This window comes from Drosophila mauritiana, chromosome 2L (genome assembly GCF_004382145.1).
Source record: "Drosophila mauritiana strain mau12 chromosome 2L, ASM438214v1, whole genome shotgun sequence".
Classification (NCBI taxonomy): Eukaryota; Metazoa; Arthropoda; class Insecta; order Diptera; family Drosophilidae; genus Drosophila; species Drosophila mauritiana.
In genome coordinates this window covers 17,683,403-17,701,415 of record NC_046667.1, presented here as the reverse complement: position 1 = coordinate 17,701,415, position 18,013 = coordinate 17,683,403, and the positions used below count along the sequence as shown (strand labels likewise).

At 40.6% G+C, this 18,013-nt stretch overlaps 5 protein-coding genes across 7 annotated transcripts in view; 2 read left to right on the top strand and 3 right to left on the bottom strand.

The window, feature by feature from the left end:
- The window catches only part of LOC117147604, a 112,457-nt gene extending 101,552 nt beyond the window's left edge, over positions 1 to 10,905 (top strand). The window contains exons 7-10 of one of the 2 annotated variants that reach the window (XR_004459851.1): positions 5,609 to 5,870; positions 6,822 to 6,897; positions 9,110 to 9,471; positions 9,642 to 10,905. Coding sequence is in view for 1 of the 2 variants with exons in the window: in XM_033314563.1 (XP_033170454.1) it covers positions 5,609 to 5,870; positions 6,822 to 6,897; positions 9,110 to 9,338 (567 nt within the window). In the remaining variant the exon portion in view is untranslated. Of the gene's footprint in view, positions 1 to 5,608; positions 5,871 to 6,821; positions 6,898 to 9,109 lie in introns of both variants that reach the window. The other variant, XM_033314563.1, reaches the window with a different exon arrangement.
- Positions 10,906 to 11,964: 1,059 nt separating this feature from the next.
- LOC117146696 (2-oxoglutarate and iron-dependent oxygenase JMJD4 homolog) lies at positions 11,965 to 13,522 on the top strand. Of its 2 annotated transcripts, none has more exons than XM_033313090.1 (2): positions 11,965 to 12,717; positions 12,772 to 13,522. In XM_033313090.1, the coding sequence occupies exons 1-2, from the start codon at positions 12,095 to 12,097 to the stop codon at positions 13,424 to 13,426; spliced, it is 1,278 nt and encodes a 425-aa protein (XP_033168981.1). In that variant the 5' UTR covers positions 11,965 to 12,094; the 3' UTR covers positions 13,427 to 13,522. The 2 variants fall into 2 exon arrangements, with proteins under 2 accessions (XP_033168981.1, XP_033168991.1); XM_033313100.1 differs by having other exon boundaries at positions 12,443 to 12,619.
- LOC117146702 lies at positions 13,437 to 14,605 on the bottom strand. Its single transcript, XM_033313115.1, has 4 exons — positions 14,364 to 14,605; positions 14,062 to 14,288; positions 13,829 to 14,005; positions 13,437 to 13,775 (listed from the first exon to the last, which is right to left on the bottom strand). Exons 1-4 carry the CDS (start codon positions 14,568 to 14,570, stop codon positions 13,523 to 13,525), a joined length of 864 nt encoding a protein of 287 aa, XP_033169006.1. The 5' UTR covers positions 14,571 to 14,605; the 3' UTR covers positions 13,437 to 13,522.
- Positions 14,606 to 14,669: 64 nt separating this feature from the next.
- Positions 14,670 to 15,875, bottom strand: LOC117146709. Its single transcript, XM_033313128.1, has 4 exons — positions 15,644 to 15,875; positions 15,342 to 15,574; positions 15,107 to 15,283; positions 14,670 to 15,048 (listed from the first exon to the last, which is right to left on the bottom strand). The coding sequence occupies exons 1-4, from the start codon at positions 15,836 to 15,838 to the stop codon at positions 14,814 to 14,816; spliced, it is 840 nt and encodes a 279-aa protein (XP_033169019.1). The 5' UTR covers positions 15,839 to 15,875; the 3' UTR covers positions 14,670 to 14,813.
- A 281-nt stretch (positions 15,876 to 16,156) lies between these two features.
- LOC117146715 lies at positions 16,157 to 17,307 on the bottom strand. The gene is made up of 3 exons (XM_033313142.1): positions 17,042 to 17,307; positions 16,579 to 16,982; positions 16,157 to 16,525 (listed from the first exon to the last, which is right to left on the bottom strand). The coding sequence occupies exons 1-3, from the start codon at positions 17,252 to 17,254 to the stop codon at positions 16,261 to 16,263; spliced, it is 882 nt and encodes a 293-aa protein (XP_033169033.1). The 5' UTR covers positions 17,255 to 17,307; the 3' UTR covers positions 16,157 to 16,260.
- Between the last annotated feature and the right edge of the window lie 706 nt (positions 17,308 to 18,013).

The window sequence follows — 18,013 nt, the reverse complement described above, 5'->3', positions numbered from 1 at the left end:
CCTCCAGCCTGATTCTGCTAGCAGTTTTCCCTGCGGGTTCAGACGTCGCCATCAACAGGAGCATCCATTTCCCAGTCTCAATCTTGGCCAACTGCAGCTCCTGGATTTTTTTCCGCTGCAGCACGTTTAGCGAGTTGTTTTTTGCTCGATTTTTGCTCGCTTGCAACAAATTGTGTGCTCTGCATTGGGATCAGGGGTGGGGAAAGGTGGCTATTCACTAACGACACTTTATAAAATATTCAACCCGCCTGCCAGAGTCTGGAGCTGCTCGTTGAATGTGTTGCCGCTGTCTTGGCAGCTAAAAGTTTTTAATGAATTTTTTAGCAAGCTAATCGAAGTCAATGTTAGTTGAAAAATGCATTAACTAACGTGGCACGTATGCTCAACGCGTCGTATGCGCAATGTCGCCAGCCGAATGTTGACATATCCGTAACAGAATAAAGACAGTGTTTTTCCATTCTTTTTTTATTTCTGCGCGAGGAGTCTGAGCTGCCACTTTTGACTTTTTAATGCCAGCGTTCGCAGAAGGTCAGACAGTCGGAAAAGTGGGAGGTGGAAAAGCTAACCAGGCGCATCAAGAGTTTTCTTTTTTGGTCGTGCGGAGAAGAGGATATAACATGCTTATCAAATTTGCATTGCAAATTTGGAATTTTCTGCTTGCTGGATGTGTGTGGAAAAGTGTGGAAGGGCTCCGTTAAAGGGCAGAGTTGGCCGAATAATAAGATAAATATTTTATTGGAAGTGCTACTCGACTGCATTGCAATACTTTTATGCTGGTTTTTATTCGCTAGTATTGAAATTAATTTCTTTCGGAGGAATCGAGAGCTTAAGTAGTTTTTCACGTTTTTATATATACTTTAGAAAGATTTATGCAAGACTGTGTGCCATTTAAAAAAAAAAAAAAAAGTAACTTTCAATCGGCATTAATTTCAAGTATGCAAATTGAAGCTTCAGCTGAAAGTGAAAACTAATTTAAAAACTCAGCTGAACTTGTAATTAACTTTCTCTGCCTGCGCTGGGATCTTGTGGCATTACCAAAATATTTATCCAATTAATTTCTACCTTGGTTGCCAAGCAATTTATTGCAACAATTTCATTACGCTGTTCGCATATTTTCACTAGCTTGATGTTTGCTTTGCCTCATCGCATCTCCCGTATCTCATTTTCCCTGCTTATCTCAGTCGGATTCCTAGTGCTCTTCTCGGCGCATCTGCTATGTGCACCTTGTGCCCCCGGGCTGTTTTTCCAGTTGCAGTTTTCCCCAGCACTTTCCACGCTCTTTGATTGCTCCACATCACCTTCATCCCCACTCTCCGTCACCAAAGTAAGCGCCTCAATTATGGACTCAGACAGTAAGATAGACAGCCAGACCGGGAAATGTGAACAAAACGCAACTGACGAAGGACGAGAGCATTTCCGTGCTCTTTCGGGCGTGCTGAAACTCGTGAAAAGCAGGAAAAATGTGCGGTAGGGAGTTTTCCAGAAGAGCTCATAAGTAGGGATAGGGATCTTGGTGTCCCAAAGCAAACCTAGCTGTATGACCTGCAATTGAGCTTTGAGTAAATAGTGTGCTTCGCTGCAGTTTGGCGTTTGATTGCTAATCATTGGCAATACTCCTGAGGGGATTGAAGAATTAAAAGTGTGAGTAATAGGTAGTTGGTAGTAAGGATTAAACGTTCTATGTTTGAAAAATCTTCATTGATATATTTATTATTCCTTTTTTTTAACCATTTCATGCCACAAATATATGGCCTTGCTAACGATATATAAAACATGTAAACAACAAATTTACTTAATGACATTGTCTCTCTCTTTTAAATTTTGCAAATAACCAGTTTTGTGTCAGCAGAATGTTGTTTGGCATTTTTCAAAATTATTAGGCAAAATAATGAGCCCCGCATCCAGAGGGCTTGACTTTCCCACTCCGTCCGAGTTTCAGCCGTTCCCCTCGCTCCACTCGATTCACAGGACCTCTGACAACCACATCCAGCAATGACCTAATAAATCCGTTTTATGTCTTGGTCCTGGCGCCTCCTTCATTCGACGACTCCAATCGGCTGGACGGAAATGCCAGCGGCGTCTGTTTGTGGTAACCCCTCAGTCGGGGGCTCTTTTTGCCATCCTCATTTTCATACACACGGAAAATTACATAGTGTATTTTTCAGAAACTACGCCGAATTCAGTTACATACAGCTAACAAGAAATCTGAATAATCGAAGATTTTAATACATCAATACATTGAAGTCTTTTCAAGTTGTTTAAAGTTCGAATTCCCAGTGTACTTTGTGCCATTTCAATTCATATTCAAATTCAAATTGTAGGCGTGGCCGCGCCATTTATTGTCTGCGCCATTAGCTGCACTAATGATCCATTCAGCGGGATCCAAATCAGTGTGAAGGGGACAGTGGATGCTCGCTGGGGGAAAAGGAAAATGCGAAAGGGAAAAGAGGAAAACCCTAAGGCGGCCATATTTAAATAAGAGCCGGGATGCGGACTCCCCCACACAAACATGGCCATGTAAATCCTTACGCAGACAGACACATCGGCATTGTCAATATGCTTAATGGATTTTCAAATATTTAAACAAACCCGTAACCCAAGACGATGGCGGTTTTCCCCAAGCCGACAGCCCATTTTCCCGGCTTCCCGTTGGTCCTGAATGCATTTGCACATATTTACGCACTCAAACTTATAAATCAAACGTTATGGGTCCCGGGCTAATGGAATTACAAATTGGCATTTTCTTCTATTTGCCATGCATAAGCGATAATTGATAATTGATAACTGGGTCAGGGAAAAGCTGCATCGTGGCGATGAAAGGGAAAACACACAAAAGTGGAGTTTTGAAATTGTAAAATTTTCAAATATATTATCTTTCTTTAGTCGCAACAATGCTTAGATCTAAATTGATAAACTTGCATAGTTGTTACAAAAAATAGGCCATTAATAGTTAGGAAAGCTATTAAAATATGGGAAAATTATTATAAAAAAATCGTAAGTTTTCCTTGCCCAAATTTTCCCTTTGCCAAATGCATAGCACGAACGCAAACACTTGCAGCTCAGTTTATTCATACAAGTTATGTGGTTATGCATTTATTTTATTTCAATTTAAAGTTTTAATGAGTTTTTGCATTGTACCCTAATGCTCCTGTGAAAAGGGCCAACAACTTGCTGGGATTTATTCCGTGTCGAGTTTATTTATTTACTCTTCCGAGCGATTATTGCAAACAGAGTTTTTCCGCACCTCTCGCATGTGCAGATTTTGCGCTGTTGTTTCCCAGATTTAGCGAAAATTTTAAATTAATTTGAAAATAAATTCAATTTAAACGCGACTTGCTGGTTGTTGTTCTGCTGGCTTAAACTAATTGCCCCTGCAGTTGGCAAATCTTCATGCAATGCGAAATGCAATTTCTGTGTTTGGCCTTGCTTAGCGAAATTCACAAATTGCATATTAAATATTTTTCGGTAACAAATTCCATATCGATGCGAACAATTTCAGTTTAATTGACGGCGGGTCAGAATACAGAATACAGCTGTCCAAAAAAGTGGAATTCCACAAAAGCTTCGGGGCTAATCTATACAAAATTATTTAAATCATAAAAGCCATTGATACAAAATTAATAACAATCGAAGCGATTTTTCCGCTCGTGTCAAACTGCCAGGAATTCCGTATTGTTGGGCAAACATATACAAATACCAACCAGCAAAAAGAACTACTGAAATTCTGCTGACATTAATGAGTAAATGTGAAAAGTTTCCATAGAAATTGAGCGACAGAAAAATGCCAGCCTGTCATTGTTAAATATTGTCCACCGAAAGCATTGTTGGCTGCGAGGCTTTGTTCGAATGTCCTTCTCGCAGGACACACAGGCCGCCGGCTAAAATGTGTCAAAGTAAAAGCACGAGTCGAGACATTGCACACACAATTATTAAAATTTCTTTTTGCCGTGGGAGAATTAAGTTTGTCAAGGAATTTTGGAATATTTGCTTCCTTTGATTATTTGCCGGAAATAAACCGAAAACCCGCAATTAAATGCGACTGACCAGCATCGAATGGAGAATCGCCGCCATAAACCGGAGAGAAAAACATATTCCAATTGAATTTATTGTAATTATGTATATTTTATAACTGCACAATGATTGCCCGTGCTCGGGTTTCATGCAAATAAGCCGCATAAATATCCATAAATATGTGCTTATATACAGTAGTAAATATTGCCTGACAAATTATTTATTTCCGCCTGACTTGCCAGGTAATTAATCACCAAATAATTTCGTAGTTTTAATTTACTACACACACTGACAGACAGACAAGTGCATAAAACCAATTTGTGCCTATGCACCCCAAATTAAGATTTAATGCCATACTGGCACTCAAAATCGAATCCTGCCACGCCCCTCCGCCCTTTTCTGTGTGCCATTTTGTGTGCGTAATTAAGCGACAATAAGCATTTAATACACATTTTCTCGTACGCACACAATTGCAATTAGTTCCGTCGCGAGCTTGCGAGTGTGTGTGTGCTCTCCTTCGCCCTTAATGCCACGCCCATTAAGTACACACCCCGCCCAATTGCACACACACACACAAACAAGCAGCAAACAACAACAAATTGTTGGCTAATTTGAGAGGCACCGAAATGCCGCCGCCTCCAATTGACATGGCTATATGGTTGTTATATAAATATATATCCACGTGCCTGTGTGGGTGAGTGTATATATACTTATCAGCATGCCGATATGTCGGCTATATGTGCCTGCAATTAAAAATTATCTGCGGACCGGAATCGCACATAAAATACACTGCAAATTGGCCAGCAAATAAAGGATGCAAATTAAAAGTTATTTGTGATTACGCGAACAAACACTCAAGATAACTCGAACACTAACTTTAATCAGTTCCATAAATATTGGAAAAGAAATTACGCGATTAATTTAAAATTAAAGATATTGTACTATTTGTAATTGAAACGAACTATTTAACAAATGCTCCATATTATTTTTGCTGTTTTCTTCTGAATATTGATATATCTAAGAATCTATAGCCAGATAAGGATTCATTTGGCGTAATTCTTCCTCCATTGAAATGTTTAATTACAGTTCCTTAATTTAACGGCCAACAGTGTAATAAATTTTGCCCACATAACTGGTGACCTCCTTGGGGCTAATAGTGCGGGAGGTGGGGCAGCTTGCATCAGATTAGTAATTATGTAAGCCCACAGACACACACGACCACGGATTCGCCCAATGAATCCCCATAAATCCGCGCATAAATACAAATTACACTGCCAGCCAGCAATATCAGTTTACTTAGGGCGATAGCGGTTTAGGGGTTAGGGGTCAGGGGTCAACTGGCACTCAAAGGTTAAATGAAAGCCCATGCATAATGAAAACGGCTTCCAGATGTCCTTTGGCCCGCTGGTCATTACTTATGTTTTATGACATGCGACTTAGGTTTTATGCCCTCGGCATTTCGCTCTTGCGGAAATCCCCCATAAGTAAACTACAATGGAGGGAGCAGCGACTTAGCAGCTTCTTAGCACTAATCACTAACTAACCACGCATGCACACCTATGACTAATCCACTCACGCGAATCCCTTTGCCTTTCAGACAATCATCCGCGAAATGAATCGACTGGGAATGATGGTCGACCTGTCCCACGTCTCCAAGGGCACGATGAGGGACGCCCTGGAGGTGAGCGAGGCACCTGTGATATTCTCGCACTCCTCCGCCTACGAGCTGTGCAACACGAGCCGAAACGTCCAGGACGACATCCTGCAGGCGTTGGCCAAGAACGGCGGCCTGGTCATGGTCAACTTCTACTCGAAGTTCCTCTCCTGCAGCGACAACTCGACCGTGCACGATGCAGTCGGTAAGTGCTCCCTTTTTAAAGGATACTTTTATAATTTGTATCTAATTTGTGAGATAGTTTATCATTAGATATTTGAAACATAAATAAAGTAACACTTCATCTGTTTCTAACTTTTATTTCGGGGAGTATAGATACAATTTTTAATCACCTTTATATCATAGACACCTTTTCAGAAGCTTTTTAGTCACCATAAATATTTAAATAAATCTATCGTAAACGTGACATGGCTGTCTGTGAAAAAATGAACAAGGGTTGTACTATAACTTATATACCTTGTTAGATGCCTTCGAGGGAACTCTGCCCCATCCGAAATCAATCAAAGCCAGTGACTTGGCCGCGGTTGCTCTTTGTTGCGCTGAATCCTGATTGCCAGGCTATTGTTTCAGTTAGTTCATTATTACCTTTTCTCTTCTTTTCACTCCCTTCATCCTGTCCCTATTCTGATTTTTGTGGCATTGCTTTTGACGAGCCATCAAAATGGGTCTCGTAATCACTTCCTTGACTCGATGTCTTCTTTTGAACCCCCGCAGATTTTCCGCCACTTTTTTGGCTGCACCAGGAAAAATTATCAGTACGAAGATTAGATTATGTTGTTTTTCAATTTTAAATTGATTAAATGATTTGCTCATTATATATTAATACATTGCAAATGAACAAGACATACTACATATTTTAAATTTCATATTAATATTTTTGGTAATAAAAAGCGATTTTCCAAGTGTTTGTCCTGCAATAAGCTCCTCTAATGCCTACTTCTTTCCATTTCTTTGTTTTTGGGTCGACTTGGACACATTTCAAATTTGCGAAAATTTTAATAACGCTGACTTATGACGGCCATACAACAACAATGGCGTCCGACCTGCAACAATGGCCCTTAATGAACTTGACGACGAATGGCAACCCTGCCACCGGATATCCTTCCGCTGACCAACACACTTTCGACACACACAGCGCATATTAATCACATTAAGCGAGTCGCAGGCATCGATCACGTTGGACTGGGCGCCGGCTACGACGGCATTAATTAGTAAGTAAAAGTCATTTATTTCACTTAAATTCGCATTCCTCCGCTCGTCCTCGCCGTAGTCAATATATACATATAAAGCCTGTTTTCCTCCAGGTGGTTTCCCCTCCTTTGCCTGCCAATCTACCTACTGTTTTTTATGTTATTAATTGATTATATTTAAGGCCGAGGACTTAAAATTGGCATATTGCCAGAGCACGATGGGTGCGGATAGATCGTTATTATTTTACCGCTCATTACGGGCACTTTTCCACCATTTCCCCTTTGTTCTCTCATGGTTTTCGCAAACAACTTGTGCAATCTGTTTACCGAGATTTTCAAGTTAATTTAATGAGCTCTCAACTTGCATCCAGGTGGCCACTAATAAAGGATTATCAGCCATCGTATGCGGATTGGGATCTTATGGTAGTCGTTAGAGTATTAAATGAGTGACATTACTTTCGACGATAAATTCGGGAAAACACTGGCAACGACGGCATGCGCCGGAAAACTATGTAACAAAATGTTTAAGTACCGAAAAATCCAGCTAAATTCCATTTGCGAAATCTGGTATTTAAATGAGCTCGCAGCCTAAAGCTGCCAGTAAATCACTAGCCAATCAGAATTTGTCCAAAAGTATTTAAAGCCTGTCCCCATTAGCAGGAGCGAAATGTTCATTACCTCGATGAGCCGACCAGTGGCAGAATGTCCTTTTTCCCCGAACTCAGCGTCATGGCCATCATCAAGCTCATTCATCTTCATTATCGTTGTAATTATTCCCGTGATGCTGCGGAGAATGCATTTGCATAGATTTCCATTTCATTGCATCGTGGACACAATGCGAAAACAAACAAAATGTTGAGGATAAATTTTGATAAACCTACCTGTTCGTTCAGTCTCATCTCGCTGGGCTGTTTTTGCATTAAATATTTTGAGGACATGGCCAAAAATGAGCATATGTATGTGCAGGATTCCCATGCAAAAATAACAACAAGGACGACATAAAAATGTCAATGTAAATCAATTTCCACCGAAATGAACTTCATTTTGTTTTGGTCTTTCGGGGCAGCGCGACCACATAAATGTTTTTGAGGTATTTCGGGGCCCAATGAAAACAAGAAAACTGAAATTGGTGTATATGAATATTTATGGGGCCGGGGACCGAAATACGAAACAAACATGAGCATGGCACAATAAATAATCTAAAATTCTATGAAATTACCAAATGTCAAATGGCCTTGTTTCCGGTTCGTGTCAAACCGCATGGCTGATATCCTGGGCTGATATTCAGCAAACAACGCGAGTTTCCACTTTAAAGGCTCATTGGCTGTCCCCTATGACACCTTCCCATTTTTTGAGGTTGAGGTTTATCTATTCAATTAAATTGTCATTACTTGTGTCGATAATTTTATCGAAATATTGAAATGAATTTTAAGTTTTGGCCATCAAAAGCCGCAAATAAGTGCTATTAATTTGGCAACACAAACGCACACACTCGAAAACCATTCTGCCCACACTCGCATGGAGAAATTGAAAATGGCAAAAGCCAAGCTAGGAGAAAAGATATAAATTGTTTTCCAACCGCAGTCGATTTGGCAAATTTTTTGAAAATCCTTAAATTGTTTTATATTGACTCGGCAGGGTGGCACGAGTGTTTTATAATAATGTTGATAATAATTTGTTATAAAGTGCTTTTATAATATTACATAGTTGGCAGTCATTTAATTGAGAATGATTTTTTTAATAAATACATATATGTAAATAAATTGGATTGATGGTGCTTCACCCTGTTTAATTTATCCTTACTGTTAGTATGACCCATATTTTTGCTGTTTGTGTCATTGAAACCGTGTTTGGCCTAAACGCCTGCATAGAAAACTAAATTATTATTTATTTGTACAAATGTCTGTTCATAAAATATGATTACCGAGCACTTGAGTGTTCGGGCTGCAAAATGTATATTTATTATTTATTTTCCTTTGTGTGCCATCCATTATTTATTTGTTTTCCTCTGCATGACCCAATGCGACTTTATTACGCCCAGAGTTTGTTTGCCGTGGGCTCTGCCTCTGGACAGCTTAGCCAATTTATTTTGTATGTAGTGCCCGAAAATTTAATTTAATTGTGCGTAGAAATTTTTTGAAATATGTGTTATGCGGAAGCATTATTTTCTAAATTTATAGCTCGTATTCCGACAAAGAAGCTAATGCATTGAGATACCAACTTCTAATTTTAGTACGCCCAAAGGACTGGAAGATGTGTCTTCATATCCGACTCTGTTTGCCGAACTCCTTGGCGGCGGCTGGACAATTGACGAGCTGACGAAGCTGGCCGGCGGCAATTTCCTCAGGGTCATGCAGCAGGTGGAAAAGCTGAGGGATGACAAAAAGGCAGCGGGCGTGAAACCCTTCGAGGATCATCCGAACTTCCGCACGGACGACCCGTACAACTGTACGTCCAGCTAATTGAGCAGCGGACCCAAACACACCGAGGTTGTACCGGAAATGCCGGGGAAGTCCCCAAAATCGTAGGAGAAATCGATTGAACTGCTGCTTCAGATGTATAGTGGATAGACCTATGTAGCAAATTTAAAAGAACGTAAATTTAACTAATGATATAGATACCTACGATTCGTATAAGCTTTAAATACATATTTTTAAGATACGTAAACATTTAAATGCCTGATTATTTGGCTTGGGAAGTAACTTCCTCGATCTTTCCCCCTGGTAATCGAATCGAATTTCTTTTCATTTTGTGACAATCTACAGACTGCCAATGAAGAACACACCTACTTATAAATTGCACCAGAGACCCACACAAAATTAACGTAACACTAAGTTATTTCCTACCTCGAATCCATAAAGAAACCAGACTTTGTTAGCTCATCTCCAACTGGACCAACAAACACTCCACTTCTCTTCTGTGAACTTTCAATTATTCCACTGATTTACATGAGAACTACATATCAAGCATGTATTAAGCTAAGATATTTAATTAACGAAGTATTTGATTTAGCATTAAATCCAATGCGAATACTTATGAGTGGGAAAGCATACACTTATAAACAATGAGTAAAGTAATTGAATACTTTAGTTCCAGCGAGGGCGGGACGTAAATGAAATGTTTAGTTAAATTTTTAAGCAGTTCGAGGGCGTCGAAACTGAATGAATAAATAGCGTAATAAATACTAAATTAGTTCTTAAGCAAAGTGTAGGCGTGGCACTGCCTGCTACACGAACACTGTACATAGATTTCGATCACAATAAGTATAGCAAAAATTTATAATGATATAGAAGTTTTGCAGCGTATAGTACATACATACTACATTCGTTTTCACCTACCAGATACACAGATACATAGATCTCTCAGTCAGTCTCTCTGTACCTTCTAAACAAAAAAGAAAACACAAGATGGAAATATAGAAAAATGCGCTTAGCCTAAGTAAACAAATTATACATACTAAACCAATATTGCAAGCCGAAAAACCGAAAAATTGAAAACCCAAGACAAAATCAATAATTGTACATTTTCTAAACCGAAACCGAATAATAAATTGTAAACACCTTTATAACGATTGCTAGCATGAGAATCTACTGTTACGTTTTGTACGATTTTGTATGTGTATATAGCATTTTTACCTATACGCTAATTTGTATGGTCATTATATAGTTTTCTAGCAAGCGATTCGAGCGTATTATTGTACTGGTCTGATGAGCAGATTTGTTGGTAATCACGTAGCTATAAGTCTGGCCTGGAAGGTCGAAAATAAATATCTGTAAAGTTTATACATATACGAATATGCCTAGATCTAGAAATACAACCGACTAGCATAGAACAACATGCATATATACACTACAACTCGATTCTCCAAATGTCTTACACTTATTTGATCTCTTCCTCAGTTTGAAATTGAACAGAAACAAACACACAATCTCAGACACGCATATGTAAAACCAAATTGTAGTTAAAAACTTGAAAATGGTAAAATGTTTAGCGAATAAAACTCTAAAGGCAAACCAACTGCAGTAAATATAAAACCAATTAAAGAAAATAATAAATTGTTTTATTTCTGAAACTCGTGGAACGACGAGTTTGGAACATAGGGTGGGTTTTTATTTTTTATTTTTTCGTTTTTTATAGGTGAATTCTAAATAATAACAATAGAGAATCCTATAGTCGAGTTCCCCGACTATCAGATACCCGTTATGCGGACGCGAAATTGCATCATAATTCTGGGATATTGATTGGGCAATAAAATGAGAAAAAATTTAAATATTGGGCGTGAACGGTTTGGCGTCTTTAGGGCGTTAGATTGGGCGTGGCAAAAAGTTTTATGCACGTCGACAGAAATTTACACAATTAATAAAATTATGAAAAAATATCCGACAATTTTCAAAAATGTTTGCGTATCAGTTTTGAGCGGTTTTAGGGCGTTAGAGTTGGCGTGGCAAAAAGTTTTTTGGCAAATCGATAAAAATTTTCAAGACTTATAAAATAAAACCAAAAAATGTTAATTATTTGAGCGTTAGGGTGGGCTTGGCGACATGGGTCGAAAAACTTGCGCTGCGGGTATGTCTCCAGAATCTGTATGCTAAATCCTAACCCTCTACCTTTAATAGTTCCTGAGATCTCGACGTTCATACGGACAGACGGACATGACCAGATCGACTCGGCTATTGATCTTGATCAAGAACATATATATACAGAATATACTCGTCGGGCCAGTCGGTTGGTCAAGTCGAAAAGACAGTCAGCGGGACAAGTATGTCAAAAACTTTTTTACATTCATTGTGTTCGAAACTGTGCTAGATAAATAACAGCAAACGTGCATACATGTAGTCGCTGATAAAAAATGGCATCAAATAGCCATGTGTGATTTAATTATCAAACAGCTTGTGAAGTTAACCTATTGGGGTGCTAGCTTTCTCATTTTAAGAATGTTCTTTCATAAGTTCTTTTTAAGTTAATTTAAATTTATTAAAATAAATTCGTAGTCTTCGTTCCAACCCATCCTTGAGAAATACTAAAACTATCGGCTATAAAGAAACCTGTAAACGGTCACATTGATATAACGGCAAGACCATATGTTATTTTGTGGCAATGGTCACACAGAAAAGCTGCAACAAAATATCGTTTTGGAATTTTATACAAGGAACTCAAAAAGGAACAGCCAGTGCATGATTAGGGATTTGAGCGCCTCAAAGACCCACAGCCAGATCGAATGGCGTCCGAGGAGCGGGATGGGGATGTCCTGCTCCAGTTGCATCCCGAGGAAGTCGTGGAAACAGACACACAGCTGCCCGAGGAAATCGAGCGATGTTCTGGACTAGATTATAACGATTTTTTCTGGCGCTACATGCACAAGAACATTCCGGTCATCATAGCCAACGTGTCTAACGACTGGGAGTGCCAGAACTGGACTGTAGTCCAGTCTAGTCCAGAGTCGCGGGATCTCAACTCCAATCCGAGTGCATCTTCCATCAACTTTGACTACCTCAAAACCAAGATCAGCAATGGCCCGGTTCCAGTTGCCGATTGCAATTCGTCGTATTTCAATAGTCATACCAAACTGGAGCTCAACTTCCACGACTACCTGGCGAAGTGGAGGAGTAGCATCGAAAGTCAGTCGTCAGCTGGGTGGACGTCGGCGGAAGTGAATAGTAATGTGGTTCCCACGAGCAGGGACAATCTCTACCTCAAGGACTGGCATCTGGCTGCCCAAATGCCGGGCTATAACTTCTACAAGGTGCCTAAATACTTTGCCTCCGACTGGCTCAACGAACAACTGATTCAGCAGGGGAAGGACGACTACCGATTCGTCTACATGGGGCCCAAGAACTCATGGTCTATTTTGATGCCTTACCTGGTTTTCTCATGCTAAATTACCTTCCATTCTAGGACCTCCTATCATGCGGACGTGTTTGGCTCCTTCAGTTGGTCCACCAATATAGTGGGCCTTAAGAAATGGCTGATAATGCCGCCGGGCGAAGAACTCAAACTCAACGATCGCCTGGGAAACCTCCCCTTTAGTATAGACGAGAAAATGCTGGATGAGCACCACGTGCGATATTACACCATTAATCAGCGGGCCAACGAAGCTGTGTTCGTGCCCAGTGGCTGGTTTCATCAGGTGTGGAACCTAACAGACACCATATCCGTCAATCACAACTGGTTCAATGGCTGCAACATATCCATGGTCTGGCAGAACCTTAAGAACAACCTGAAGGCCGTTTGCAATGAGATCTCCGACTGCCAGCAGATGGACAACTTTGAGGCCCACTGCCAGACAATGCTGAGGGCCAGCTTTGGCATCAACTACCTCGATTTTATAGAACTCCTGGAGTTTATAGCCGCTCGCCGATTGGCAGAGGGAACCGTAGCCACCAAATTTTTACTATTCGATAGCTACACAATGAACGACTATCATGTGCAATACGATCTCGAGTGCTTAAGTAAGATCACCCGGACTCTGACAGAGGATCCGACTATCCAGTGTAGTCCCCTTCAATTAGAAGATCGCTGCCAGAGATTGCTCGCCCGTTTAGAGTTTTAGAATAAGCAAATGCCTTGGCATATTTTTATACCAAACTTGTATTCATATACAACCGAAAGTCGTAATATTTTAATACAGACATTTGAACACCAACTACTACTCGCCCTCGGGCCATGTGAACTGCCCCTCGGTGGGTTCCGTCCTTAGCCAAAAGCATTGGTCGATGACCTGGAAGCCCAGTTTGCTGAACATCCCCGATGAGGGCTTATTCGAGGGGCCCACGAGGGCCATTACATCGTGACCTTGGGCAGCTAGGCGGTATGCAATTTCCCTCGTCACCACACTGCCAAATCCACGACGCTTGTGCGAATCTTTCACTTGCAGGGCGCCCAAGTAGCCGCCTTGTAACCTACAGATTTTGAAATCAGGTAATGTGTCTTTATAGAAATATATTTGTCTCACCTAATGCACCAGGCAACTAGTTCCTGAGTGTCTTCCTGGTACAATCCAACACTGACGCACAGGCGAATCTGCCTTTCTACGAAGAACAAAGATCCCTCATGATGATTGGGCCACTCCGCGTTGACCAATGGAGCATCTGCCACGCTCAGCGATTTTAAAACAAATCCAGTCGGCGGTCTACAAAACTTAGATCATATACAACTCGTTATGGTAAATAGATTATTATTTCTTACTCGACTCTCAGCTTGAGAGCGTCGTCGGCTTTCATAAAAAACAAATTCGTGCAGTCCCTGAACACCAGATCCAACTTCTTGGACTCCACCAGACTATCCAGGGCACCAATGTGTCTGGAGGGTATTGAACTGCATTTCAGACCCGTCGACCAGTCCAGCAAATCCAGAGCTTTTCTAACAAGGCCGTTTGTGTTGTTCAAGCAGCCTACGAATAGTTGATAGCGATCCTAAGAGAGGGCCGCCTCTCTTAGTGAGTTTTTTACTCGGGTAAAATGTAGTCTAAACATGTATGTAGAACTCACCACTATGACAAAAAGACCTTCATCTCTGGCTTGTTTTGTATCCAATGTGTACATCTTAATGTTCCTCATGTGGGGTTGTTTTTTCAGAAATTCCACAAAGTTATCAAGGCAGTAGTACTCCTGGCAATATTTTGGCCAGCTTTGCTTGTAGAGCTGTTGGAACTCCTGGACATCTTTCAGCCCAATAACTTCTAATCGAGTACTCATTTTAGTCAAGCGAAACAATCTTCCCCTGCGAGCAACCGAGTGAAAATGACTCGTTTGATTGTTGTTTGGGTGACTTAATCATTTATTTCTCTTCAGGCAATCTCTTCAAATCGTTAGATTCTCTTACGTGTGGTTTTCTTATGGCCAGCGAGTACATTTTTTCCCAGCTGCTAAAACTTATCAGCTTTAATAATTTAAATCTACAAAAGAATAACATTTACAGATAAACACAAGCCCTTAATCTTATCGAACTCCTTTTGGTGGCTCCGTCATCAGCCAGTGACACTGGTCGTTGATTTTAAAGCCCAGTTTGGTGAACAGGCCCAAGGATGCCTTGTTTTCCGGAACAACTTCGGTGATTGTATCGCGTCCCAGCAGAGCCTCTTGTCTCGCAAATTCCTTCACAATCAGTTGGCCGAAGCCTCTGCGTTTGTAGGACGTCTTGACCTGAAGGACAGCCAGTAAGCCATCTGGAGCCCTGCGAAGTAGTAGTAATTGTGAATTTATTCCCAATAGAATGAATTTCTAAGGATTACCTAATGCACCAGGCCACGAGCTCTTTGTTTTCCTTGTTGTACAAGCCCACACTGGTGTCATACAGAATTTGGCGGTGGACCAAGGAAAAGGAATCCGGCTCACTCCATTCCCATTGATCATTAATCACCTGAGCATCCTGTATATCCACAGGCTTAAGGGAAAACCCGGCTGGAGGTCTGTGAAAGTTTAGATTGGTTTTTTAGGCAAATGCACTATAATTCCGGATGAACTTACTCTACTTGGAATAGCAGGGCTTCCTCTTTGCTCAAGACCAGGGAAAGTGTTACACAGTCGAGATCTAATTTCAGATTCTTCGCTTGAATAATGTCGTTGGCAACATTGAAATACCTTTTGGGCATTGAGGCGAACTGTTCGCCTCCATAGAGCTTAAACTTGAGTAAGGACTCCTTGAGAAGGCTTTCTGATTGTTCAGCCTCCAGGTAGCCAACAAATATCTGATAGTGATCCTTTACGATCCACAAACAAAAATAAAAAAAAGATCGCACAAGTTCATGATCAACCAATCGCATTCATACCACGATCACAAATATTCCGAGCTCCAAATTGGGAAGAGCATAGACTTGCACATCCTTCAGCTGATCGTCCTTTTTATAGAGCTCCAGAAAGGTGTCCAGGCAGTAGTACTCCTTGCAGTATTTTGGCCATTCCCGGGTGAAGACGCGCTTCAGATCGCCCAACTGCTGAACGCCGACCTGCTGCAGACAATCCATTTCGGAAACTGATCCCTGCCAACTAGACGGTGATTCAATTTATACACTGAGATAGCAGGGCACCTTCTAGATATTTTGCACATTAGCCGCTGTATACTTTCTGTATCTCTATTTGCTGTCTGGGCCTATTCCCTGCCGGATCAAGATATCCGAAAGCCTTTTGGCTTGAATGTGATCAGAATCATTTGCTAAGTGGCAGTTATAACTGAGTCACTGAGTGGCGATATACTAGCATTCAACTGACTGCACTCTTACTTCAAGCGAAACAACCTTTCCGATCAAATATCCAAATGGAAGTGCAGCTCGTCAAGCATCATCTGTACTTTGTATGAAGAATATATTTCCTTAAGTTTACAACTACAGAGGTAGATTAAAAACAATTCATTGGTAAGCAATCTCTGGCCAATAATACTATTGGTTTTCTATTCGTCGCAGGGCCAAGAAATCTGGCCACCTCCTGCTGGCTTAATCATGCTCCAGTAGTAGTGTTCGTCCTGGATCAACCTGAAGTTCAGTTTCTCAAACACACGACAGGCAGCACTGTTGTTCATATTGACCAAAGCCGTGACATCCTGCTGAAGATCGGTTGCGATTGCTTTGGAGATGGCGGCGGCGACTACTAGGCCCAAACCACGACGTTGGTGGGTTGGTAGCACTTCCAAAGCTCCGAGGAATCCACTTTGCAGTCTGTAAGACATGGTTAAAGATACAATACAATTCCGAATTCAGTTTCTTCGCACCTCAAGCACCAAGCACATAATGAACCGGACTCCTTCTCATATAATCCCACATTGGTATTGTATGTTATAAGCATCTGGATGAGCTTCAGCGAGCCAGGATGACGAGCTGACCAAAGATCGTTGATAAGATCTGCATGTTCCAGCCGCACTTTGTCCAGGTAATAACCATCCGGGCACTGGATCTGCAGTCTCTCTGCCTGCTCACGGTTCAGGATGTACATAATGGTGTTCATTTCTCGATCCATGTGGAGCCCGAGGTCCAGAGCCACCTGCTTGTAGATCTTGTGATGGATCTCATGGATAGCACTGACTTTGAAGCCTCCCGACCAATCCAATTGTTTCAGCGCAACTTCCAAGTCCGTTTTTTGCTTGCTCAAGTTACTGAAGAATAGTTGATACCGATGCTAAAATGAGAAGTTATCAATAATGATACTCAAGAGTTCCTACGACCGTTTCCACGGACCACCAGTATAAACAATCCATCGCTCCTCCAATCATTATCCAAGGTATAGAAGTTAAGGTGCTTCAACGTAGGGTTTTGGTGCAGCCATCGCAAGTAGTTGTCCAGCCAGAAGTAGCCGACACAGTTGCTGGGCCAATCCTTCAGATACAGTATCTGTAGATCCTTGAGATCGGCCACAGCCGTGATTCTCGTCAGCTGTCCCACAGTTGCCATGCCGAAGAGAACTTCTTGACTGTTTATTGCCACCGGTCTACTTGTTTTTATTTGCTTGTTGATAAGCTCGGAGAGAATTGTTATACCCTTGTAAAGGTATCACGATTTTATGCCACCATTTCAAAGCTAATAAATATGAAAGTAATCGTAACTATGAGCTCATTATTCCTGTGCCATGTAAATATTTGGCTTAGAATTATAATTTTCCATAATGAATTTCACAAACATAACAACAATATTTTTAGGATTTTATGTGTAAAAGGAAATTATTAATATAGACAAGAGTATTTATAGGTTCGTCTATCTTTAGTTTTTATTATAACGTATTTGTAAGACCTAATCGTGAAAATGAAAAAACGTTAGCGGATTAATGACCAGCAAATACTAGACTAAATATTTGTTAAGTGTAATTGTCTAATGAAAAATTTACTTTTTCACGGACCAGTTTTTTGATTTGAGTGTAATAAGCTCTTGCTTTGGAATTTCTTATTTTAGTTTCATAATTGTGGATTTGTTTGTTATAATACATACGTTTCTGTAGTCGGCGGACGTGATATTTAATAATTCATTTGACAAAATCAAATAAAATGTTGGGACATGCTCTTAATGTAATTTCTCAAGAAGTACGCAGGTAGGAAAACATGTTTTTAAAATACATTTTCAAAAACTCTACGGCATAATGAGTTCCACATTTTGGAAGCAAATCTATACGAACTACAGTTGTGAAATGAGTTTTTTATCGCTTTACAGTTTGATTTT

Bases quoted from the DNA above. Each gene is read 5' to 3' on its own strand.
- LOC117146709 (XM_033313128.1), bottom strand. From the start codon at position 15,838: ATGGATTGTCTGCAGCAGGTCGGCGTTCAGCAGTTGGGCGATCTGAAG. The intron at 15,284-15,341 runs GTAAGTTCATCC...AAACTTTCACAG, and splicing joins GCCCTGCTATTCCAAGTAGA to ACCTCCAGCCGGGTTTTCCC. The intron at 15,049-15,106 runs GTAATCCTTAGA...ACTACTTCGCAG, and splicing joins CTCGTGGCCTGGTGCATTAG to GGCTCCAGATGGCTTACTGG.
- LOC117146696 (XM_033313090.1), top strand. From the start codon at position 12,095: ATGGCGTCCGAGGAGCGGGATGGGGATGTCCTGCTCCAGTTGCATCCC. The intron at 12,718-12,771 runs GTCTATTTTGAT...CTTCCATTCTAG, and splicing joins ATGGGGCCCAAGAACTCATG to GACCTCCTATCATGCGGACG.
- LOC117146715 (XM_033313142.1), bottom strand. From the start codon at position 17,254: ATGGCAACTGTGGGACAGCTGACGAGAATCACGGCTGTGGCCGATCTC. The intron at 16,983-17,041 runs GTCCGTGGAAAC...TTCTCATTTTAG, and splicing joins ATGGATTGTTTATACTGGTG to CATCGGTATCAACTATTCTT. The intron at 16,526-16,578 runs GTGCGAAGAAAC...CATGTCTTACAG, and splicing joins TTATGTGCTTGGTGCTTGAG to ACTGCAAAGTGGATTCCTCG.
- LOC117146702 (XM_033313115.1), bottom strand. From the start codon at position 14,570: ATGAGTACTCGATTAGAAGTTATTGGGCTGAAAGATGTCCAGGAGTTC. The intron at 14,289-14,363 runs GTGAGTTCTACA...GCCCTCTCTTAG, and splicing joins AAGGTCTTTTTGTCATAGTG to GATCGCTATCAACTATTCGT. The intron at 13,776-13,828 runs GTGAGACAAATA...CAAAATCTGTAG, and splicing joins CTAGTTGCCTGGTGCATTAG to GTTACAAGGCGGCTACTTGG.